Source organism: Megalops cyprinoides, chromosome 10, assembly GCF_013368585.1.
Source record: "Megalops cyprinoides isolate fMegCyp1 chromosome 10, fMegCyp1.pri, whole genome shotgun sequence".
Lineage (NCBI taxonomy): Eukaryota > Metazoa > Chordata > Actinopteri > Elopiformes > Megalopidae > Megalops > Megalops cyprinoides.
In genome coordinates, this window is record NC_050592.1 from 11536352 (window position 1) to 11555751 (window position 19400).

Sequence of the window (19400 nt, forward strand, 5' to 3'; positions counted from 1 at the left end):
AGCCTGTACCAGTGTCAGAATTTGTATTGTGGGGAGAGCTTACTATCGAGGATTTATCAGACCCAGTGTCCCGGGCGGCAATGTCGCTCCCACATCTCCCCAAAATCACTACTCCCTACGGCTTTCTCACTCTGGGTGAGAGCCCGAGCGTACGGCGAAGGGAATCGCTTTTTTTCGAGGATGAGGTCCCACGTATTTGTCTCGCCAGAACGGGGAAAGGGAATCATCTACTTCGATGTACTGTGTCGCTGCCAATACCCAGGACCCAGTCCTATCCTCTGTCAGATTTGGGAAATCAACCCCGGACAGTGAGAACTTTACGGTCTCTCTCCTGCGATGCGGCGAATTCGCTCAGCTTGGAGCCTCGTCAGACTGACACCCTCACCCACAGTTTGCACCCCAGCCTCGACTCAGGACTTTCCACCGCTCCTGCCTCTCCATCCCCGGGGAGAGGTAGACTACAACGGCTGCTGAAGAAACGCCTGGCCGCCGTGAGGACACTAAAACCCAGTCGGTGCTTAGAAAAGCGATGCTCCTTTGACATACACGCTAAACTAAAGGCAGGTTGTCACAGCTAAAATACGACAGCAGGAGATAAAAATAAATATTGATAAAGGCTACATAGCTTTGATTAAAAGTTTCTTTTGTACCACAACCAAAAATAAAGTACATTCATGCTGTTGCTCCTAATTTCTGTTCCTTTTCTCTTGATTAAGTGGTCAGAAGAGAATCACAAAGGACAACAAAACAGTTGATTGAGGAGGACATGATATTTGTGCAGGTCTGGTTTAGAGTGTGTATGTCTTTATGAATTAGAAAACCGAGTTACTAAATTAACCTTCCTGCTTTTGCACCTACTCCAGTTAAAGCAGCAACATCAACCACACAATAATCACAAGAAAAGTTATTATAAAGTCTGCACTTTTAGCAAAACCACAACTTCAAAGCACAATTCCTATTTCCTTTTATTCATATGAGCACTGTTATGATCTTTTGTGTATGAAAATATGTCAATAGAAAGAAATGATTTAAAAAGTCAGGTGATTGTTGTTGCGTTTTGGACACTTTGTAGAGTCTTTCAGTTGATCCCTGCATTTTCAAGTGCAGTAAAGTTCACAGACTGGTCACTGCAGAGAAACGTCTCTACAGTTCACAGTTCAGACTATTGTGGCAGCAAACACGGAGCAAAGAGGGGAAAGTGGCTGTCAGCACTGTGCTCGGGGTGTGGCAAGCTGCTATACCCATTTTTCAGAGTACAGGACAAATGTCTGCAGGGTTGGTTAATATGGAGGTTTCTGGGGAAGTGACATTCTTTCACTATACTGTCCTTTCCCAGGACAAGCACAATAGGATCTGTATTCTCCACAACAAACATCAGCTGTAAACCTATTAACCTAAGCACTGTAAATCATCTGAAGTACTGCATCTGACTCTTCTGTCATTCATAATAACCTTTGCTTACATGGTAGTTATCTTAAGTCCACCACTTCAGTTAAAAGTCATTTGAGAGGTTGGAAGGAAGGTCCTTTTGGGTCACGGCATGAAAAAAAGAAGGCGGTCTCAGACACAAAAAAAGCAGTCTGAATATTCCCAGGGTAACAAGACAGTAACAGTAGATGTCGACAGTGTCACACACTGCAGTATGTGAGAGGCTGGCACGGGGGACAGTTCATTTTCACCCTCTGAAGTCTGAGAGAAGTTGTGCATTCCTTCCTGCAATGCAGGATCTCTGTCTGTCAGTGCCAAAGTGACAGGAGTTTTTAGCGTCTTTATTCGCCCTGAATGCCCCACCCCCAGACCTCCTCAGCCATACCCGCTGACTCTAAGTAGCCAATGATCAGCGAGGTGGGAGGGGCATGTCTCCACAGCAAGCTCCTGAAAGTGGCAGCAGATTGCAGGCAGGCACCCTGATCCTAGCAGTGGGGGCTTCCCTAGGGCAGGGGCTCATACGTGGCGGAGCACAGTAAGGCAGTGGGTGTGTCTCCAGTGACATCACAATGGGCAAGGATGGTGGGCGTGTCTCTCAGTCACTGTCAGAGCCCACAGCAGATATGCCTTTCCTCTTTCGCTTGGGGGCTTTGGGCTTAGAATCTTCCTCCTCCTGGTATGAAGAGAAGCAGCACTTGAGACAAAAGTACAGTCATTCATTTTGTACCACACACACCATAACACAGACTCTCAAGTGCAGATGCTCAGACAGACAGGTGCACCTGTGCAAACACACACACACATGCACGCGCACATGCACATGCACACACACACATACACACACACGCACACACACAGAACGGTGCAGATTCTCAGAGACAGGACTGACCGAGGCGCTGCTGGAGGCACTCTCCTCCTCGTTGCTAGCTGGTGGGGCTGCCCCCTTACGGGCACGTAAGGTTGACGTAGCTCCTTTGCGTCGAGACTTGGGAGGCTTGGAGGAGTCCTCATACTCCTCAGCCAAAGCGAAAAGGTCACTGAACCTAGGAAGCATGAGAAGAGCCTGCTTTCAGGATGCATCAATCAGATCTGCCTGCTGCATCTGAATGCAAACAGTGACTGACACTACCGTCTCTCCATACATTGAGAATAACCAAGAACAGTACATAAATAACGAACATCCTTCTTCAATGATAACACTCTGGTCTCCATTACACATGACATGTATTCCATTTTATCAGGTGGGATGTTTTTTTCAGGGACCACTGCCTCTTTCCAAGAACCTTTTCCAAACAAATTCCAGTTCTGCCTCACATTTTGCATTTACCCATAGCACAGACCCACCTCATTTTGTGTGCCTCATCACAGCTGGCCTGGACGTGCTGCAGGGCCTGCAGGATGGGGGTTTGGGTGAAGACTGGGAAACACGGAGAGAACGGGTCAGAAGGTCGAGGAACAGGTAGCGAATCAGACTGGATTATTTTGAACAGACAGAATTAAGACAGCTGTGTGCAAAACTGTTTTCTAGATTACCATGTTTTACGCAATAATGTCAGAAGCGTTACTGCTACAAGATGTAGCAGTAGCGTGTTGCAATGTGGCTTCTGTATCACATTGCATTACAGGTTTTATTTTATTAGATGTGCTGAGAGTCACATCTATACCTAAGTGCTATAAACCAAACTATATTTGTTCAATGGACGGAAGTTCTGCTGTAAATGGCTAGCAATTGACAGCTGCGTTCAGTGTTTGCAGAGGCTAAAAGGTGGTGTAGGAGTGCCAGTGTTTCTGCTTGTTACTGAGGACACATGGGGGTGTGTCAGCATGTGAACTTCAATATGAAGACTCACAGACCTTTGGTGACGTAAAGACTCACACACTTTCAGTACAAAGACTCACAGTTGTGCTTGGTGTTGCTGAGGTTCAGCCGCAGGTTATCCATGTGCTCCAGGATCTGTTCCAGGGTCAGCTGAGCGAGCTTACTGCTGGAGCTTCTCAGGCTAAGAGGAGGGGGAGAGAGCAAAGGAAAGAGAGAGAACGCCATTAGCCAATCAGGGAAAGAGGAATCAGGGCTGCATGACGGTGCGGTGGTGGCTACCTCTGGCGCTTGCGGGGCAGGTTGTTGTTCTTGATGAGCAGGGCCTTGATGTGCTCCCCCAGGGTGTCGTCATGTTTGGCCGCCCAGTGGCGCAGGATGCTGGTGGTGAACTGGTCCTCGGGGTGGCATGGCCGGCTCAGCACCATCTTAACCATCTCCTCAGTGGGCCTGGGTACAGAGACTGGAGGTGAAACACACATGCAGAGACTCGCATGCGCACGCACACAATCGCACACGCTCACACACGCGCAGACTCAGTCACTCACACACTCTGAGTCAGTCACTGAGTCAGTCACTCACTCAGTCACTCAGTCACAGCCATTAAATATTTCCATGGGGGCTGTAAATCGGAGCCTGTATTGAGTGGAGCACAATATAGAACAGTGGCCCAAATAAGCTGGAGTGCACAGACAGATACTCACTTCTCTCTGCGTAACTGTAGCAGTAGACAGGACAGGGCTTCAGGGTGCTCTGGAGAGAGAGAGAGAGAGAGAGAGAGAGAGAGAGAGAGAGAGAGAGAGAGAGAGAGAGAGAGTCATTTCTATACAGTGAACAATGTGACACAACTGTATATTACAGCCAAACTATTCATCACATTCAAACACAGTACAAAACAGTAATCATGTCCCAACAATATTACCATGAATTGCACTGGAAGGTAATGGTACATCACAGTTACATTTTAGAATAGTAGCAGGGTACAGTAAACTCCATGGTGATATGCACAGACTAAAAGCAGGTACAGGCTAGTCCTCACCCTTATATTTTAGGTGCTGCAGGATGGGAATGATTGTCTCCAGGGGGATGCTGTGGGCCAGGAACAGCTGCCAGGTGCTGTACTGCTCAAATGTCTCCCAGTCCAGGGACTGAACTGAAGCACAAGATCAGGTAATACGTTGTGTATCCCCCCAAATGCATAATAATACGTATAGTACTTCAGCTAAATCAAACACACACAGAAATATGTGCTGACAGTAAAGCTGTGTAATACACCTTAAACATTCACTGCTCCACACCATCCTAAGCGACTAAAGCTTGGGAAACAACACAGACGCACACAACCTTGCTCACAATGGATTAGGGGCAAATCAACCCTCGTGCTTTGTGATTTGTCATTCAATATAAGAAATTCATTCACGTTTGTCCTTTGCTCACTTACGTAAAATTACAAATGATGAAAAAGGATAAACAATGATAACACATTAATTAATTGTAAACAACGATCAAAGCTGTCTGCATGCGATACTAAAAGCTGAAGACAAACTGCAAAGCCGGATGATTAAACAGCCCTTAGCTATGTTACATTACGTTGTCATTTAGCAGACTTCCATGGGCTACAATTTTCACGTTATCCATTTATATAGCTGGATCCCATGATTCCTAAATCCCATGATACAGGGAACCAGAAAAAAGTGTCCACAGATCTCAAGTAGTCCTGAAAATTCTCAGTCTGAGTTGTCAGAGTATTGCTGCAACCTGAGAATCCCCAGAAACAACCAAATTTTATTTAATATCTTCTCTTTGGAAGAATCAACGAGCTAAACATTTTTCATTAATAGACAGGCTGATCTTGAGTCATTCTGATTTTGTTTTTAACAAACAGGAACACAGAAACATAGACAAACAAATGGGGAAAGAGGTTTATGTGTAATAGAATTGTGCTATAGAATTATATTCAGTTTTTCTAGCTGTCAGTGATTTTTTAAGAATATCAAAACCATTTATCTGATCAGGTTATTTTATTGCAATATTATCACCTGACTGCATAATTTATTACAAAAAAACTGGTTACAATATCATATCATATCATATATGAATGAGTTAGTATTGATGCTGTATATTTGACAGAATTAGTATTATTACTGAACGCTTGGCTTCTTCACCCCTGCAACACAGTGCAGGTACTGTGGTAACTGTATGTGACTAAGCACTGCTCTATGTGAGCATGCACAGTTTTCAAAGGGTAGCAGGGAACAATACGAAACCCCCTAGTAATTTGCCGCGTGTCCGGCTAACTCCAGGTTTTACGTATGAGTCAAACTTAGAGGAATGACATCACAGGTCGGTGTTTCAGCACATCAAGCACCCTACAAAGTCTGTCGGGGTTAAGGTTAGGGTTAGGGTTAGGGTTAGGGTAAGGTCAGTGGTACGTCAGTTTAAGCGCAGAACTCACTGAGGATATTGAGAACGGAGTCTTTCCGGAACATGACCAGATTCCCCATCATCACGTGGCACATCAGCTCCTGCAGCTGAGGGAGGACAGACAAAGAGAGTGTGAGTACAGGCAATAGATGTATGGTACAGCCCTACACACTGTCTATACAGAGCATCCTGCTCTGAACACTGGGAGGAGATATAGACTAACAAGCAGATAATGAACTTCCTAGTGTTGCATAACTGATTTGGCTGTAACTATATGAAACACCTCTTGGACATGGCCATGTTTACTCTCTTTGCTGTAAACAGATGCAACCTTTGACCACCATATGGTTAAAAGGCCAGAAAAGGAGTCACAGCCTTTGAACAGCGCCTGTTCTGTTCTTCCTTTTAACAGGGACCTGAAACAAAGTGCCTTCCTTTGAAGAGTGAAACATTTCTGAGTGTTTTTAAGCTGACCCAATCACATGACAGTTCTGCATGTTTACCGAAGGCTCAATTTCCATCACAAGTGCTAGAGGCGTACAGCTTCATGTACATATTTACTGTACCTGTGTCGAGTCAATGACAGCCACGATCATGTTGAGCAGCTCTCCGCTACGTAGCGTCTCATCAGGGAACTGCAGACAGAGAGAGAGAACACCGTGTACAGACTGCGGGTTGAGACTCAATGCGCTTATGAGAGTGTAAGTGAGGCAGCAGGGTGGCATAGTGGTTAAGGAGCAGGAACTGAAAGGTTGCTGGTTTGATGCCCTGCTGGGACACTGCTGCTGTACCCTTGGGCAAGGTACTCAACCCAGAATTGTCTCAGTAAATATCCAGCTGTATAAATGGATAACATTGTAAAATAAATAAATAAATAACCTGTAACTGATGCTCTGGATAAGAGCACCTGCTTAATACCAATAATGTAATGTAATATATGATGTAAAAGTGAGATAATGAAGACTAAGGGGTATTGACACACAGACCTCGGAATAGATGGAGGGAGTGAGGTAACAGAGCAGCCGGACATCGTCCTCCTGGCAGGCCTTCATGTCCATCATCAGACAGGTGTGCAGGTCTCCGAGTGCCGTGGCCTGAGCGAACGACTCATACAAACTCATCTTCCCCATCGCCGCTTTACTGCCGGACAGTAAATGAAATTATTTACGTAATAATTGTTTTATATCTGATGTCCTGAGGAAGAAATTTCATTCACTGTTTCTGCACAGACTGAGAAATATCTTTTTATCCCCTTAGTTGTGCAAACATATAGTCCATCCTTCATTATAATATAATTGGCTGTTGGGGCAGATCTAGGAGACTGCTTGCAATATGGGACCTGGAGTATAGGACCAGAGAAGAGCTCAGTAGTGGGGTATAATGCAGTAACTGAAGCCACACACTCACAGCTTTGTGACAACACCACTTTCCACATTTTCAAGACATGGCAGTTTTGTTGAGCATTTAGGTATGGCACTCTGGATTACCTGGCTTTGAGGTAGTAGAGCAGATGGTAACCAATCTTGGGCTGCTTCTGATAGAGCTCGGCTAACATGTCCAGCAGCACAGAGAAGCCGCTGTTGTCCTCCTGCATCTGACACAGGTTCCTGAAGACCAGGCACACTGGCTTGCAGACCGACTCCTCCAGCGACCTGCAGAATGACAGACAGGCAGGCAGACAGCTTTGAGATTACATTACGTTACATTTAGCATCCACTCTTATCCAGAGTGACTTCCAGCATAAAATAACATAAGTGTACCCATTCAAGCTGAATGAGTGACTGTGTCAGACCAGGTTTACAACACTCCCAGAACAGTGAGTGTGAGCATAACACTACTCAGGCCTTACCATTGATACACTGTACCACACAAGCTTATGCAAACAAGCCCCATCAGCCAGGAGGACACACTCACTCCTCAGTGATCTCCTCCGGCAGCACGTCACCCCGGAAGTGACTCTTAAACAGCTCCGCCAGACAGGACGCCAGGGTGGACATCTGCTCCGAGTCAAAGTCCTCCTGAGAGGGGTTGAGGGGAGGGAAACAAGGAAGGAAAGTAATCAACGAGTCTCAGGTCTTGATTTATCACACACCTTTCCCAGCAGCTGATAACACAAATTCAAACTGAATTAAATGACAGGTGTGAGTAATGACGTGGTCTTACCTCCAGAATAAGGTCCACTATTTCCTGCATCACCTCACACTGCACCTCAGTATCACTGTGAGAGAGAGAGAGGTAAGGGTGTATTATGGTGAGATCCATGTTCATAGATTGGGAAAAAGTTTCTACCTTGCTGGCTCACTGAGATGCATGACCACCTAAATCTGCAGATCATTTTAAAGTTCAGCCACACAAGGGCCTTATGTTGACTGAAACTATTCTTACTTGTTAAAGAAAACAACTATGTGTTTTGTTGTAATCCCTCATCAAGGCGACATGATCACTCACCTCTCTTTTTGGAGCTGCAAAACCTTCTCCTTTAATGTGTCATCCAATTGGTCGACAAAGGGTGTGATGTCAGCTGGTTCATCAATGTATGCCTCTTTAATTGGGTGGAACCTGAATTCTCGCTTTTTGCCTAGGACAAAGTTAAGTCATGATGTATTTACTAGTTTTTGTACTTTCTCCAGAAATAAACAGAACTGGCAATGACCAAGGTGCAAACACAATGAGAGTCCAGTCTGAATTTGACTATAGACTGGTGTATTCTGAATAGTAAGTGACACACACAAGTGCACACGTGTGGACTGAAATCTAAGAGGGATGCAGTATGGAAATGCTTTCTCACCCTTGTTATTCGGCTCTTCTTCATCATCACTGAAAGCAGCCTCCGTGTTGTCATAGCACCCGTCTTCCTTGTCCAAAACGTGATTGTCCATCTCCAAGGAGACGGACTCTTCCATTTTAACTGAACAGCAGGGGGAGGAAGTGTGTGTAAGATTTAACAAGTGCATTTATAAACACAGCAGATGAGTTTATGGACGTGCAAGTTTAATATATGCTGCATCTACGTGTTAAATATTCAGGTTCATGGGTTTTGGCATTGTTCAGGGCTTAAAGAAATCCCATTTTTTTCTCTTGATTGTAGATTTATTTGACCTGATTTTGGGTCAGCTAAAAATGATTTTTCAGAAAAAATGGATAGAATCATTTTAATGTCAACTGTGCACTTTAATATTAACTTGTAAATGGCAAAAAAATTCAGTCTTTTATACTACCTAACAGAAAATAAAAATATAATCATTTTAAATTGGTACTGGTTATTATTTAGGAAGACAGCAAGTCCTAACAAGACTGTAGTGTAATTAATAATTTATATGTATCTGTAGGGGGAGTAACTTACTGCCTCTCTCACCCTCAACTGGTGGTGAAGGTGAGCTGCAAAATTCTGGGAAGCGGTCTCTCAGCATGGACCGCAGCTCTCGGTCTAGCTTGGGGTTATCAAATAGGGGGGCCAGATGACTGAGGGAATGATAAGAGAAAGATATCATTATTGAACTGTTCACAAATATAGCATAATCATTAACAACCAAGCTGACACAGATATGATAGAAAACAAGCAAATTGAAAATCCACTGTTAAACTGTTTATGGGATTTTGCTTATTAAACCCAGAGTGGAAAAGATAGCTGCATGGGGGTGTGTGTGACTGTATTTGTGAGTGTGTGTGTGTGTGGGTATGTGTGTGCGTAACATCTTGTGAATAGCGGAGACGTACGCTAGAACTCTCTTTTCCATGATGAAATTGAGGGAGTTGAAGACACCCTGTCGCACATGCCCCTCTAAGGGGGGATAGAAGTGAGGAATGATCTGAGGGAGAGAGAGAAAGAAAACCACATTCATCATCATCATCATCATCATCACCATCATCAACATCAACCATCACTCATGGTTTCACACAACCTTCTGAATTCACCAAATGGGGCAGTAAGAGTAATTAATATCTAAGTTTTTAAACTTGTACAGTATAGAGAAGATCTAACTTAATCTGCGAGGTGTGCTGGTCTACAGTGGTATGTAGTGGTGTGATGACAGGGAGAGACCCTGAGGAGTTACTGACCCTGCACATGAAGTCCAGCAGGGTGGCGGTGATGGCGGGGTGGGGCTTCATGGAGTGATGCATTACCAGGATTGCAGGCTCTGGAGGGAAGGAGGAGGGTAAGACATGGATTCTTACACAGTACTGATGGCACTACATATTCAGGCTCACCCATTCCCACACCCTTCTACCCTACTTCCATCCCCTCTCTCACCTATGTTCATAATGCTGTCCTTCTCTGGGTTGAAAAACAGCCAGTCGTAGAAAAGAGCAAGTTTGGCATTGGAGGCAGCAACATTGGACTGTGGAGAAGAAGATGATACAGAGGCTTAGAACAGACCAGATTTTTTGCATGTTAGTGCATGTTCATAAGATGTTGCTTCAGCAGATTTCTTGAATCTTTATATACACACAAAAACAACGGAAAGTTTCCATGAAACATAGGTGTCTCTCCCCCACTCGAGACTGGAATGGTTTGGTCCTTACTGTGCAGGTGGTGAGCAGCCAGCCAATGATGGCCCAGCGGGGCAGGATGTCCGAGCTCAGCACCTCATTGGAGGGGTGCACCACACCACAGATGTATCGGATCAGGTCACAGCGAAGCGACTGGCTGTCGGCTGTGGACAGATACTGCCTCTGAAACCAGTCCTGGTATCTCTTCTGCTGTCCAAAGCGCACCTACGAGGGGGACAGCAGAGTCACAGTCAGCCCCATTTCTGGAGTTGGTGGCATGGTGGCAGAACACAGTAGCGGCTCTTGAGTCTTGCAACTCCACAACCACTTCAATGCAAGTGGCTCTGCATGAAGTTGTGTGCTGAAAACTGTCCTTGTCGGTCTGGCTCATTACATATCAGACAGTCAGTGTCAGATTCTGGGGACAGCCAGCTGTGTCAGTGTCAAGTAAGCAGGTTAAACCAACATGTGAGCAGTTTACCCGAGAGGTCATGAAGAGCAGCTTGGTCTCCATGTCAGGCGTGAGGCGACATGCCAGGAACTTTCGTGAGGTGCGAGAAGTCAGGAGCTGCAGCACACCTGCAGGAGGAAGGAGAAGAGAAATGAAAGCAGAACACAAGAGTCACAGTCACTGTTCAGCGTACATGTGGACAAAACACACACACACACGTATATATGCATACACACGGACATATACACACACACGCACACTCATGCATGCATGCACACATACGCATATCCATATGTGCACACATGCACACATACACACCAGTGAACTGTGGGCTGAGGGTCTGTGGGTTGTGCAGTAGGTCTCTCCACAGCTGCTCCATCTCAGGGATTCGGGCCACATTTTGCAGCAGCCGCACCAGGTCCCTCCCAATGATGAAGCAGTCCATGAACTAAGAGAGCCCAGGGCAGAGAGGGTGAAGCAGGACAGAGAGAAACACCTTCCATTTACACACTGTGGTTCAAAGCACTCCCATGTTAAACTGAAACCATGTCATGAAGGGATTCGGTTTCCCCTTCCCCTCTACTCTGCCCGGACTCACCTTCTCCCTCAGCAGACCGACACAGAAGTCCACCTCTTTCTGCCGCAACACCAGTAGCTGGGGGGTACCGTGGTGATCCACAATGAGCCGCAGATATGTGTACACAGACATGGCTATCAGCATCCCACTCTTCAACACCCACTCCCTGGGAAGGCATTACACACATGGTAAGAGTGACAGAAACCAGCAGAAGCTAAAAAAAAAAAAAGTGTTCTCTCCCCTGCCCCCCTCTCTCTGCCCCAGTTCACCTCTGATCCACCAGGATATCCAGTACATTTTCTGCTAGCCACAGGTTCTTGCTGGAGATGTCCCCTCCTGCCCGCAAACAAACATCGGTCAACGACTATCCAAGCTCAGTAGAACGCAACAAGATAATGTTTGGCGGCCAACATAATTATGGCACAGTTGATCCAAAGAGAACAAATTCAGACAGACTTCATTTACATTCATTTACATTTACATTTACATTCAGTCATTTAGCGGACGCTCTTATCCAGAACCATACTTCATTTGCATGTGGGGACTGACCGGCTATCTGCTTCATGAGGGTCATCAAGACTCCGTCTGCCCCTATCACCCCGCTTTTAACCAGCTCCCGTACCAGCCACACCAACTGCATGGAGAGAAAAGGAAGAGCGTCATTGCTCTTGTCCATGTGTTCACCGTTTCCCGTACCGAACCACTGCACACGACTCACACGATTGAATACGCCAGCCTCTGCTGGTGCGTTAGAAAAAGGGATTCTTGAATCCATATTATCTACGATTACATAGCGGTGTGATGACATGAAGTCAGACTTTTTACAGAAAAGGGGACTTTTGAAGCCATATTATCTACGATTACATAGTGGTGTGATGACATGAAGTCAAACTTTTTACAGAAAAAGGGATTTTTGAAGCCACATTATCTACTATCTATCATACTATCAGTTTGTGTCACAAAAGGAACAGCAACCAATGGATGGACGTAGGGGGACCTGTGTGCGGCAGACATCCTGGAGCTTCAGGAATTTCTCCATAAGGATCTGGTTGATCTTTATCAGCACCACATTCATCCCGTCCCGGTTCACCAGTGTCAGGTCCCGGTAGCACTGCAGTGGAAGGAGAAAACATGAGAGCTCAAGCGCTTTAATGCATCAAACCTTATTAAGTATTAAAGTTACATGAGCCCACTGAGCACCTTGAATTTTCAAAAAAAATAAAAATAAATAAATAAATAACTGAATGAAAGCAGCCACCTGTTGCCTGCAGTGTACACAAAAAGATAAACTCAAACTCAACAAAACGCTATAATCAGTCATTTCCTGTTGCATATTATTTGAATTTCCGCTGCCTTATCAAATCCATTTAAAGACCACTATGCTGTACAGCAGGCTGTTTCTCACCAAACATACCTCCTGGACAGACCAATTGTAATTTAGGCACATCCATTCACTCCAAGATAACATTTCAGCAGTGAGCTTTCTAAAAGACATTTGAGGCTCAGACATGTCTCATATCAGGGTGCCGTTTAACTGCAAAGTGACTCTGACACGGATTTTGTCATTTCAATAAGAATCTATTATTCCTGCATCCATAATTTGTCCTGCCAGTTCACTGACATAATTCAGAATAAGAACAGCTGGGTACACTGATACCACTGTATCTTAAACAGCAGGTAAGGTCAGCAGAAATGAAATAAACATGGCAATTCACAATGTCTTTTGTATTGACTTGGTCTCCACTAACCCTCAGGTTATTTATTATGTATACAGTGCAGGGTTTAGGCTCTGTAATATCTGTTTTTATATATTTTGTACTGAATTTAGGTCAGGGATTGCGCTGAGAGAACCGGATGGTGGCGTACCCGCTGTGCCTGGGGGGGCTCTGTCAGGAGCAGAGTGAAGAGCCCCAGACACACCTCCTCGTGCTGCTGGGAGCCCTTACACACCTGGGGGGGAGGGAGAAAAAGAGGGCATCAAGGAAGGGTGGAGTGGTGTTGGGGGAATGAAAAGTGGTCATCCAGAAAGTGGTGTCAATTTTGACCAAGTCAATGTTGCACAGAAGCACACTTTGTTCAGACATTACTACAACAGTATCCAATTAAGAGAAGTGGGCTGCGGATCAGAACAGTAAGATATAGTTACTATGACAATCCATTCATATAATCCAACTATGATGCAGCAAACCAAAAGCCTACAGTCTGATAATGTATATTAGATCATCATATGGATAAATAAGGTGGAAGAACTCACGTGGGCAGTGAGGACATCATTAGCTTCACGCTCTGATAGGCCATTCATCAGGGAAGTCACAATACCTACACACCTCTCCAACCGCTAACACACACAGACACACACAGGCAAACACACAGACAAGGTGACACAGGTATACAATAGCAGACACAATGCAAATGCAAGCAGAGGACATACCACAGTATACAAGCACAGACAAAACAATATGTAATCATACACACACACACAACCAGGTCATACCGTTATAATAATAACAATGACAAGGAGACAATAAGCACAGGGAAGAGAGAGGAAAGGATGAAAATAACCCATTGGAAAAAAAAATCTGTGCATGTGTAACATCTGGACAGGGCTTGCATGTAGCCGCTGAAAAGTCCTGTGGATTATCAATACAAACAAATAAACTGACACCTCTGGAAGTAGCTTGGTATAAGACATTAATTAGTATAGCTTCATTTTAGCATGCAGGGCGTCTGTGTGTACATCTCAATCATGTGAATGATCGTGTGTCTATGTGCGAGAGTTTACTTTAGATAGATTTAGTAATGTGTGAGTTAATGAGACCCTTTCGGTGAATTTGACCGTTTACACCTTGTTGACGAGCACCTGAATGCATGGGTGTCTGGTTACCAATGTTTACAAATAAGAGGGAGCAACCCAGTTATCAGTTAGCTAAACCCATCTGCACAACCTCTAACGTTAGCTAAACAATAATACTATGGTACGGTATCTAGGTAAGTCGAGAGCTAGTCTGCTTGCCTCCGTTGTTGTGCATATTAGCTATCACGTTGATCGCTCACACAAAAGACTCCAGTGCATGTGCAGATGATATGCGTTCAATGCCTCTTACCTCCTCCAGCTCATCTTTTGCGTCCAGAGTCGTGGACACCAGCAACCGACCCTGCGGTTTCCCTTTTACCGGTGAGGGCTCCATCGCCTCCCGCCTCACTCACCGCCTGGCCCCAAGCGGTCAAAACGGGTTAGAGACCGGGATTTATATGTACGGGAAAATCTCTCACCGCTGTATTTCAGTGTCTTGTTTGTCTCTACTTCTCACTCTCCACCCTGCACGGTATGTTTATAAACAGGATGTGTACACCTTCCACTCATTCCAGGACCCAAATGCAACAGACTAACTTCCGGAGGGCATGGTGGCCTTGCGGAAGCAGTGGCGCATCAAACAGGGAAGGGAGGAGTTTTGAGAACCGCTTCTTACCCAATCGGCGCTTTACATACGAAGAATGGCGTCAAATTTATCCAATGTAAGTACATAATTGCAAAGAGTGGTAGCATGGCTATGGCGAAAAGCCCAATAAGAAATCGACGGCTATACTGAGCGACGAATCGTCAGTCCGTGAAGTAGCATATGTTTGATCAACAAATTTTTCATGCTCGAAGTTGACCAGTGCCGACGTTTACCAGCTGTTGTGATAACTTTGGCATTGAGGTAGAAATGATTGCCCTTGCATGATCGTCCATGTATAAAGGTCACTATATACTTTTATAGAGTGGACAACAATTACCAGTGTCAGCAAGTTATGTTTGCAAGACATTTTTATTATAACGAGCAAAACGCATTCAAAGGTTCATGGACGTGCCAAATGTGAGGTGAAGACAATTATTGCAGTTATTGTCACTTTCACATAAAGCCAGGCGTGCCAAAAGAAGTCCATGGGATACACGTGCCATCCTAACCAATTCTGCTGGCTTCCTTGGTCCAGTTAGTTAATTAGGCTTTCATGCCAGAATGCCTTAAAACCTATTTTTTGGAAGAGTTTCTTCTTTCATTCCTGTTTTTCTTACATTTACAAATCCTGAAAGACTTACTAGATTTGTGTCAAAGTACATTACATTACTTTTGTATGTTAACATACATTACATTCATTTATCAGACACTCTTATCCAGAGCAACTTCCAGTACAACAGAACAGAAGTGTATCCATCCAAGTTAAATGAGCAACATTGTCAGACCAGGACAACAACACTCCCAGACCAGTGAGTGCGAATACAACACTATTCAAGCATTGCCACAAGTTAACTTGTGCTAAATTGTGATCCTATTACATATATGTAAGTAAAATACCTTTTTAGTGTTAGACTTGGTGGTAGACCATGCTCTATACAACTGTCAAATGTTTCTTTCACATGTTCCAATACCTTTTAAAAGCATTCACTTGTTAATTTATCAACTGACACATTTATCTCTTGGTCTTAACCTGATTTGGTTGAGAAACATTTTTTTTTAACTCTTTACAGCATTACTTGTTCAGGTATAATTCTGCCCAATTTTTCCAGATGACCGTGAAAAACATGTCATTGCCCTAGGTAATCTACCACACCTATAATGGCAGCCAAACAGGTTTCATTCACTCATTCATTCATCTGGCACAGTGAGTAGGCATTCTCCCAGTGCATGTTTGTTCTGAATGCTCTTGGTGCCTAGCCGTGCCCAAACATGCACAAACGGTTGCAACACACAATTTTTTCCAGCCTTTCACATCATTGCTTAATCTCACGCACACTTGGCACATTTATTATTCCTACTGTCTAGTTGTAGGATACCTTTAACCAGCCAAGGTCATTAGCCACTCATCTTATGGCTATTAAATGCAGTTTTTACATTGCCTGCAATAACTGCATTAATCTCACCTTTGGCACATTCATCTGGCACAGACTGTGAAATAAACTGCTGATCGTGGCTTTAGCTTCCTGGCTGTATCCAGCCATACCTAAATGCTGCTTTTGTCCCTGGGAATGCATACTTTAATGTTAAAATACAATTATTGTGTACATTTTTATCATTACATAAATGTTCACCAGATTCCTGAAACTTTTTCTCCAGATGTATGTTTGGCCAAGTCACCAAATATTTTTTAAAAGCTTTGTGTTTGTCTGCCATCTCTGATGTACATTAACTCCAAAACATTTCGTAAGATATATTACAGTAAAACAATTGCTGATTATAGGTGCAACTATTGCCATTACCTGTCATGCAACATTTGCAGCAAACAAATAAAGAAAAAGAAAAGCTGAGTGTCTGGGATAATTAAGTGATTAGGAGCAGTAGGTGGAACAAAAACCAGATCACTCACGGCCCTCCCAGATCTGAATTTGGCACTCATAAAATGAAACAGCACACAATTTTCAAGACAAGCGTGCACAATTCAGTAACACTTTACAGATTAAAGTAACCATACCTAAAAACTGACCAACCAACAAAGAATAGGATTCACAAGCCCATTTTAGAGTACAAACAACAACAAAAAACATTCTTCACATATGCAGATTTCAATTTTAATCAATGTACAAAGTAGCAGGCTTCATATTAATATTGTTTGCAAATATTGTGGATTTTTTTCAATACCCAGAAGGCCAATCTGTTGTCAATAATTTAGAGGGAGGTGATTTTTGCCAAAGATGTAACCTTAGAATTGATAGTAAATGTAATCATAATGAGTTACAGTTCGGCATCGGACCATGTCGTAGCATGATAGCATATTCAGGGGGTGAAGTATGTCTCCTTAGGATATCTTGCATAGGGTAGTCAAAATAACTGCAATATACCTATGTAGGACTTCCAAGTATGGGGTAGTCAAATCAACTAGACATGACAGTGTCTTTCAAATATGAACATATCATAGCAGTAAATAATGATGATGTAATATAACTGTATAGAAAATGTAAATGATAGATATAATTCAGTTAAGACAATATAATATAATATAATATAAACATAACTGTAATAATAAAATGCTGGGATATTGCAGGAATGAGGAAGAGATTAGTCTTGCTCTAGCCCTGTGCAATACATTGTGAAACACCATATAAGTGCACTGTAACCTTGACCAGGCTAAAGCAGAAGGCAGTGGTCACACATGGGCTTCCTTCACGTGGCAGTGGTTCAGGGCTAGTTTGTGGCACATCATCTATGTACAATCATTTACCTGCCACCACACTCTCCTTGGCTGAAGACTATGAGTTATACTCTGACAGAAAATGGTGCACTTGTGATTACCACCTTTTTTTTTAATCACCTACACTTCTCAAGGTGATGGATGATGTTTACAGTGACCTTACACAAGGGCTTTGTGTAAAATTCAATGAATTTTACTAGAATGAATATCAATCAATCAGATCTGACACAAATTAATAATGTAGCACACATATTATTGTGTTCTTCAAAAGTGGATGTGTTAATTTTCTTTTTGTAATTTATAACAATTTATCAACCCAGTTTTATACTGTATAACTAATATAATCTCAGTACTACATTTAGAGCAGACTGTTCCTTCAGATGATGTAACAATTATACGGTGTGTCTCTTGTTCATATGATTATGTAGATTGCATGATTTGGTACTAGAGCATTAATAAAATTTGAAAATATAAAACCTACATTCAGAAATGGCTTACATTCTGAAAAAAAAAATGGATTTAAGCAATTGTTATTATGCTGTTCAGGTATCATCAATAGCAGTTTGTAACAAGATTGATGCCTCAACAGATTGGAGACGTGATATGAGGTAATGCTTGATGGGTGAACAGACACCCCAATGTGTCAAAAAAGTATAGGAACCAGGGCTGTGTAATTCAGAAATTATTACAGTATATAAACATTCATATAAGATAATAAAGAAGAATGGAAGTTGTAAACAGGGGGTTGACTGGCATTAAGGTGGTGGGCAGGTTCTGTCTATTGTGTAAGATATTACAAGAATGCCTAACAGATCAGCATGAATGTTAATTAAAGAAGAATTGTAAATGCACAAATAATAAGAAACCTTTAACTGAAAAAAACATCAAGCCTGATGATTTTGACCTTTTAATTATATAGGGACTTCAGGAGTAAAAGGGGGAATATGTGTGTGATATTTGTATAAAAATACTGTAAATAGTGTAAAATGCCAAGGTCAGAGATGGGTCTGTGACGGAGTGCCGTCACTACGGTTGAGTATGCGCTCTGACTGCCATACCAACGAGCCTGGCTCTTTGGCGTCGCGGTCAAAGTCGCATGGTTGGTACCCCATAGACCCAGGTCGAGGCCAGGTGGGGTGACAGCTCTCGCCCTTTGCTACAGGGTCCTTGACCATTAGCTTTGTGTGATCCTGAAATTGATTGGCAGTCAGGACAACATTTGTGCAATGTATCATAAAATCCAAACATAACATAATTGAACATTAAAAATCAGGTGCTACTGTGACCTTAACTTTTGACCCTGTGACAGTGAAGACAACATTTATGTTAGACTGAATCAATTTCCACACATAATTGCCCAAGGTTGAGACCAGAAATACAAAACCAGTCAGGAGTTTTTCTGACTTTTCCCTCTGCCCTTTCACCTTGTGATTGGATTGATTGGATTATATAGGTCAAAGAGGATAACATTTGAGTGGTGTTTCATCAAAATCCATGCAGAATTTGCTGTGACAGACTGAAAATTGAAAAAGCAATCATGTGACTCGTAGAACTTGTGAAAATATTGACTAGGACATTGATCGGACGCTTGAGACACATGAGGCCAACATCTATATTCGGTTTATAAGGAACTGACTGTGTTACGTGTTATAAACCTACATGCCTACAGCAGAAATGTTGGCAAAGAATAAAAGAAAAGAGACTATTCAAAACTATTGGACAAAATGATACCTTTTACAAGGCAATACATTGAAGTAATCATTAAGACACTCCATTCTCATTCTTAAATGAGAGGCCCTCTGATGGAAAGGTTTCATCAAAACAAAGACCTTTAGGGGTTCATAACTATACATGTTGATGTGACAAAGTGACAGTATAGCATTGTGGTGTAGGAAACTTGACGGTGAAGTGAGTGCATATGTACAATTAAATAAAATGTGCAGCACTTCTGACTTCAGATCAGACTATGCTGTTTTAGTGGATTGGTTGATCTTCCTTTAGCAAACTATTATTATATTAATATTAATTTTAATGGAACATATTTG

The 19400-nt window shown here is 43.1% G+C and overlaps 1 protein-coding gene across 1 annotated transcript; it reads right to left on the minus strand.

Annotated features, from left to right (window-relative positions):
- Positions 1-988: 988 nt before the first annotated feature.
- LOC118784569 (integrator complex subunit 3) lies at positions 989-14584 on the minus strand. Its single transcript, XM_036538869.1, has 29 exons — positions 14292-14584; positions 13442-13525; positions 13054-13137; positions 12185-12298; positions 11737-11821; positions 11457-11523; positions 11209-11353; positions 10929-11058; positions 10641-10738; positions 10193-10384; positions 9921-10008; positions 9728-9807; positions 9386-9477; positions 9012-9130; positions 8457-8576; positions 8117-8246; positions 7832-7886; positions 7583-7686; positions 7156-7320; positions 6655-6808; positions 6235-6303; positions 5700-5775; positions 4284-4397; positions 3949-3997; positions 3527-3694; positions 3328-3428; positions 2773-2845; positions 2318-2471; positions 989-2101 (listed from the first exon to the last, which is right to left on the minus strand). Exons 1-29 carry the CDS (start codon positions 14373-14375, stop codon positions 2024-2026), a joined length of 3072 nt encoding a protein of 1023 aa, XP_036394762.1. The 5' UTR covers positions 14376-14584; the 3' UTR covers positions 989-2023.
- Positions 14585-19400: the final 4816 nt, after the last annotated feature.

Coding starts and splice junctions, on each gene's coding strand:
- LOC118784569 (XM_036538869.1), bottom strand. CDS start 14,375: ATGGAGCCCTCACCGGTAAAAGGGAAACCGCAGGGTCGGTTGCTGGTG. Junction 8,577..9,011: donor AGTTGAGGGTGAGAGAGGCA/GTAAGTTACTCC, acceptor CCTGCTGTTCAG/TTAAAATGGAAGAGTCCGTC. Junction 3,695..3,948: donor CTACAGTTACGCAGAGAGAA/GTGAGTATCTGT, acceptor CTCTGTACCCAG/GCCCACTGAGGAGATGGTTA.